Source organism: Prionailurus bengalensis, chromosome E2, assembly GCF_016509475.1.
Source record: "Prionailurus bengalensis isolate Pbe53 chromosome E2, Fcat_Pben_1.1_paternal_pri, whole genome shotgun sequence".
Lineage (NCBI taxonomy): Eukaryota > Metazoa > Chordata > Mammalia > Carnivora > Felidae > Prionailurus > Prionailurus bengalensis.
Window position 1 is genome coordinate 2,988,790 of NC_057352.1, and position 5,774 is coordinate 2,994,563.

Sequence of the window (5,774 nt, forward strand, 5' to 3'; positions counted from 1 at the left end):
AAGTGAATGTAGCACAGCTTTGTCACTGTTTATAAGCAGAGAACAGAGAGAAGCTAGAATTAATCCTGGGGGTTGGTTTTGAATTGGAGGAATTCAAATGTGAGTAACTCATAGTTCATTATGGACATGCATGTGTGCATGTGTATGAAACCTAATCATGAGCTTTTTGCTGGGAGATCCCATAAGGAATGGCATACTAGGAGCAATGTACAAAGCTAAAAACAGTGCTTAGTGTCTAGCAACCAACCTCCATTTGAAGGCATCAGTATTCTTTGGTGAAATGATGGATGCAAGGGCTACATGGAGAACAGCACAAGATGAGCCTACAATGACTCCTTTTGTTAAACCGTGCAGCTATACAGATCTTCTATTGGCCAATCTGGGACTACATGAACATAAAAACAGATAAATGACTGTATCAGAATGCAATCTATTAAATCATACAAGAATTTAGGGATCCTTTTGAGGAATAGAAGTGAATGAATGAATGAATGAATGATTAAATAAATACATGGGGTGAAGGGAAGCCTCTTTCTTCAGTAGATTCCTAACTAATGTTGAGGGCTGATATGAGAGAACCATCCTATTGTTTATTGATTCCCATGGGAGCTGTGACAGCTAAGGCAGGTGAGTATAAGGTGACGAGGAACAGCATATTAGGATAGTCTCAAGATATCTCCCCATTGGGGCGCCTGGGTGGTTCAGTTGGTTAAGCATCCAACTCTTGATCTCAGCTCAGGTCTTGATCTCAGGGTCTTGAGCTCAAGCCACTGTCGGGCTCTGCTCTGGGTATGAAGCCTACTTAAAAAAAAATGGGCACCTGGGTGGCTCAGTCAGTTAAGTGTCCAACTTCAGCTCAGGTTATCTCACAGTTCGTGAGTTTGAGCCCTGTATCAGTCTCTGCGCTGGCAATGTGGAGCCTGTTTGGGATTCTCTCTGCCTCTCTATCCCTTCCCCACTTGAGCTCTCTTGCTCTCTAAAAATAAATAAATAAACCTAAAAAAGGAAAGACATCTCCCCATAATGTGCCATGATGAGAAACATTGGGAAGAGGACAGCCTCTTTTCCAAGGTCCTGCTACCAAGGAAGTGTGAGCTGAGTTTGGTCGTAAGAAGCCCAGAGAGACCCAGGGGAGTGTCATTCAACAGAACAAAACAGGGTGAGAATATAAAAGAAAGGGAAAGTCATCCTAACAGTTTGAGCCTGGAGAAGAAGGAAGAGAGATGGGCAACGAAGCATAGCACACATTCCCAGTTGGGAATCCCAACCAGAAAGGAAAAGGAGATGTTTTTGGATCTCTTGGAAATTTTGAGTATGACCCGTGGACACAGCAGTTGTGGTGTATCTACATTGATTTTCTAAATCAAAGGACAGAATATTGTTATGTAGTCATGTCTTTGCTTGAGAGAAAACCACACTAGTGAGTTTGGGATGATGTACACCTTGTATGTACATTGCTCTCAAGTGAGTCAGAAAAAAAAAAGTGATAACAGAATATAACACACAGAAATTAGTTGATAAATAAGTGTGGTAAAATGTTAACTATTGGGGTATCTGGGGAAGAAAGAAAATTATGTATATTTGAAATTATTTCAAATTAATAATTTTAAAAATAAAAATAATTCAAAGGCATTGAATTTCTCAATTTTTAAAATGAGATTGGGCCGGGGCGCCTGGGTGGCGCAGTCAGTTAAGCGTCCGACTTCAGCCAGGTCACAATCTCGCGGTCCGTGAGTTCGAGCCCCGCGTCGGGCTCTGGGCTGATGGCTCAGAGCCTGGAGCCTGTTTCCGATTCTGTGTCTCCCTCTCTCTCTGCCCCTCCCCCGTTCATGCTCTGTCTCTCTCTGTCCCAAAAATAAATAAACGTTGAAAAAAAAAATTTTTTTAATAAATAAATAAATAAAATGAGATTGGATATTGCTAAATATTTTTATCATAGATCATATTCTATTACTTTTTTTCAAATAGACATTTTGTACAATAGGAAAAACAGCAAGTGAAATAAATATATATTTAAATAAATAAACACTGAAACAATTCACACAGAGCAAACCTGTATTCCAAAACAGCTGAAGGAGGTGCTTAATACTGAAGGAAAATTCTACCAGAGGAAAATACACACAAAAGGATTATTATCAGCAGAATTGGCAATCATATGGATACATGTGTAATCTGTACTATATTATAATTCCTTATTTTCTATAAGAGACAACTGGCTCGTGACAGCAAAAAATAATAGCATTAATTGTGGGTAATAACATATGTAGAATAAAAATTTATAAAAATAATATAAAAATTACAAGATACATGGAATTACACTATTGTAAAATTCTTACATATTCTGTGAAATGGTCAATAGTAGTTCTAACTAGGATATAACATTTTGGAAAGCCACTTTATTTATTTTTATTTTTTTAATGCTTATTTATTTTTAAAAGAGGGAGAGAGACAGAGTGTGAGTGGGGGAGGGGCAGAGAGAGAGGAAGACACAGAATCTGAAACAGGCTCCAGGCTCTGAGCTGTCAGCACGGAGCCTGACACGGGGCTCGAACTCACAGACTGTGAGATCATGACCTGAGCTGAAGCTGGACACTTAATGACCTAACCACGCAGGTGCCCTGGAAAGCCGCTTTAAAACAGCTACAACACAGGGCGCCTGGGTGGCTCAGTCGGTTGAGCGGCCGACTTCAGCTCAGGTCATGATCTTGCGGTCGGTGAGTTCGAGCCCCGCATCAGGCTCTGTGCTGACAGCTCGGAGCCTGGAGCCCGCTTCTGATTCTGTGTCTCCCTCTCTCTCTGCCCCTCCCCTGCTCACACTCTGTCTCTCTCTCTCTCTTAAAAATAAACATTAAAAAAAATTTTAAAACAGCTACAACAACCACTAAAATTAGTTATACCTTAACACCATTAATTTTTCAATCTTTATTTTTGAGAGAGATAGAAAGTGAAAGTGGGAGGGGGCAGGGAGAAAGGGAGACAGAAGATCCCAAGCAGGCTCTGTGCTGTCAGAGCAGAACCCAACATGGGGCTCGAACTCACATTGGACGCTTAACCAACTGAGCCACCCAGGCTCCCTGTCACCACTAATTTTTAAAAGGGACTATTAGAAACATCAGACATCCCCTCTTGGGGCGCCTGGGTGGCGCAGTCGGTTAAGCGTCCGACTTCAGCCAGGTCACGATCTCGCGGTCCGTGAGTTCGAGCCCCGCGTCAGGCTCTGGGCTGATGGCTCGGAGCCTGGAGCCTGTTTCCGATTCTGTGTCTCCCTCTCTCTCTGCCCCTCCCCCATTCATGCTCTGTCTCTCTCTGTCCCAGAAATAAATAAAAGCGTTGAGAAGAAAAAAAAAAATAAATAAATATCAGACATCCCAAAAAGAGGCAAAAGGAAAAACAAAGAAAAAAGCAGATGGGACAAAGACAAAATTAAGTCCCCAGTTTCTATATTTCAGTGGTAAACTAAAAAATCTGAATGACAAATCTACAAATGGTAGCTTTAACCCTCAATATTACTTTATCTTTTTTTAAGTGTATTTAATGTTTATTTATTTTTGAAGAGACAGAGTCCAAGCAGTGGACGGGCAGAGAGAGAGGGAGACACAGAATCTGAAGCAGGCTCCAGGCTCTGAGCTGTCAGCAAAGAGCCCGACTCAGGGCTCGAACTCATGAATTGCGAGATCATTACCTCAGCTGAAGTCCGATGCTCAACCGACTGAGCCACCCAGGCACTCCTACTTTGTTTATCTGATCAATGAACTCAACCATGTAAAGAAAATCTGCAAGGTTCAAAGGCAAAGCAACCCATTGGACAACATTGATTTTCTGTGTAATACTACAGCATATTAGGGAAACAGGAGTGAAATACAGTAAGAAAGTCACATAGAAAACTCCTCCATCTGCCAGGTTTCTTACCTGCATCCATGAAATAAAGTCTCTGCCCTCCATGGAGTTGTATTTATCTACATAAATATTGGATTTATGTACCAATGTATGCCAGTGTGTCCGGCATGCCCACACTGAGATAAAATTTGCAGAAACACTTCGAATACTCCTGAAGAAAACAGATTCGTTTCAGCAGCTGCAGTGGTCAAGGGGGAGACATGTTTCCTCAACAACTTTGTGTGTCCGTTTCAAGCTCATAATTTGCAGATTGACTTTGAGGTCTCTTGGTGCAACCCCAGTATCAAAGTCACCCTTTAAGATCACTGTGAATATTATGTAAAAAAAACAGTGCTGAGTAAACGGTCACTGAATACAGTGATCATGGTAGTTATCAAAGCTGTCTTCTGCATATTTACCTTTGATTTCTAACAACTCAAGAGTGGGACCTAGGAACCCCAGAATCCCGAAGGATTAGCAAGAAGGGGCTAACAGTGGGGAAACATAAAGCCAAAATATTAGAAGTCTCTATCAACCATAGACGGAAATCTAAAAAGGCAGCGACATAAAACACAAAAATGGAATTCAGCGCATAAAAGTTCACAAAGGTGGCCACCAGCATCAGGACGGTGTGGGCAGCTCTGGTCTCCGGGGAACATTTGCGGTAGCCATTGGGGGTGTGAATATACTGCATTCTCTGGTGGTGCCTGTACAGGAACAGCGCCATGGAGCCACTGGACCAGATCATGAGACCAATAAACATGGCATCGGAGACAAACCACAGGACGACAGTGCCTGCACTCAGAGTGGAGGATGAGCAGAACCACTTCCCGAGGATGTCACTACTGTTTCCTGTGTCCTGTGAACCAGTGACTTTCACAGGAACATAGATATTCATTAAGACACTGAACATCCAGCAGATACAGCAGGAAGGATCAATGATCTTGGGGGCTCTTCCTCTGAGCATCGTCCACACCGCCCTCTCTGGGATGAGTATGAAGAACTGATGGGTGCTCAGGACACAGGTGCAGCACATGGTGGTGCTGCGAGCTATTCTCTGTACATAATATACAAATTTACACCCAAGACTGGACAGGGGCTTCCTCAAAACAAAAGCCGCCATCTTCTGGGGAATCCCAGCAGAGAGAAAAACTAAGAGATTGGCTACAGCCTTGTGGGTGAGGATGGTGTTGGGGAGCCTCTGCTTGTGTCCACACAAGATTGGAGAGACATTAAAGAAGAAGAGGGTGACATTGGCCAGAGTCCCAATGCCCATCTGGAAAAGCAAGATGGTTGTCAGAGCCACTTCCCCTGTGGTTCTTTGGACATTGTTCTGAAAAGACATGGTGAATGCTTCAGGGCGGTCTGGAGTGAACAGCAGGCTGTGTTAGTGCTGCCATAAGGACTCTTCTTATACGTACATGACCTCATGAAGGGATCCTGGGCCTTTTCTCCTTCTGAAAAGGGAGACACAGTCATATCCTACAGGCAACTCAACCTTGAGAGCATGTCATGGACACCAATTCACAATTTCACGTTATTACTTTGTATTTCTATTTACTTTTATAATCTGACTCTTCGCCAAAATGTAAGTTGCCATGAATCTAAGCACCATGCCTGCCTTGTTTAAAAAAAAATGTGATTGACCCACAAAAAGTGTTAAATAAATATACATTTAGTGAGAGGCGCCTGGGTGGCGCAGTCGGTTAAGCGTCCGACTTCAGCCAGGTCACAATCTCGCGGTCCGTGAGTTCGAGCCCCGCGTCGGGCTCTGGGCTGATGGCTCAGAGCCTGGAGCCTGTTTCCGATTCTGTGTCTCCCTCTCTCTCTGCCCCTCCCCCGTTCATGCTCTGTCTCTGTCCCAAAAATAAATAAACGTTGAAAAAAAAATTTTTTTA

The 5,774-nt window shown here is 43.0% G+C and overlaps 1 protein-coding gene across 1 annotated transcript; it reads right to left on the bottom strand.

The window, feature by feature from the left end:
• Nucleotides 1-4,185: 4,185 nt before the first annotated feature.
• LOC122495157 (vomeronasal type-1 receptor 1-like) lies at nucleotides 4,186-5,347 on the bottom strand. The gene has a single exon (XM_043600940.1). The coding sequence runs from the start codon at nucleotides 5,219-5,221 to the stop codon at nucleotides 4,313-4,315; it is 909 nt and encodes a 302-aa protein (XP_043456875.1). The 5' UTR covers nucleotides 5,222-5,347; the 3' UTR covers nucleotides 4,186-4,312.
• Nucleotides 5,348-5,774: the final 427 nt, after the last annotated feature.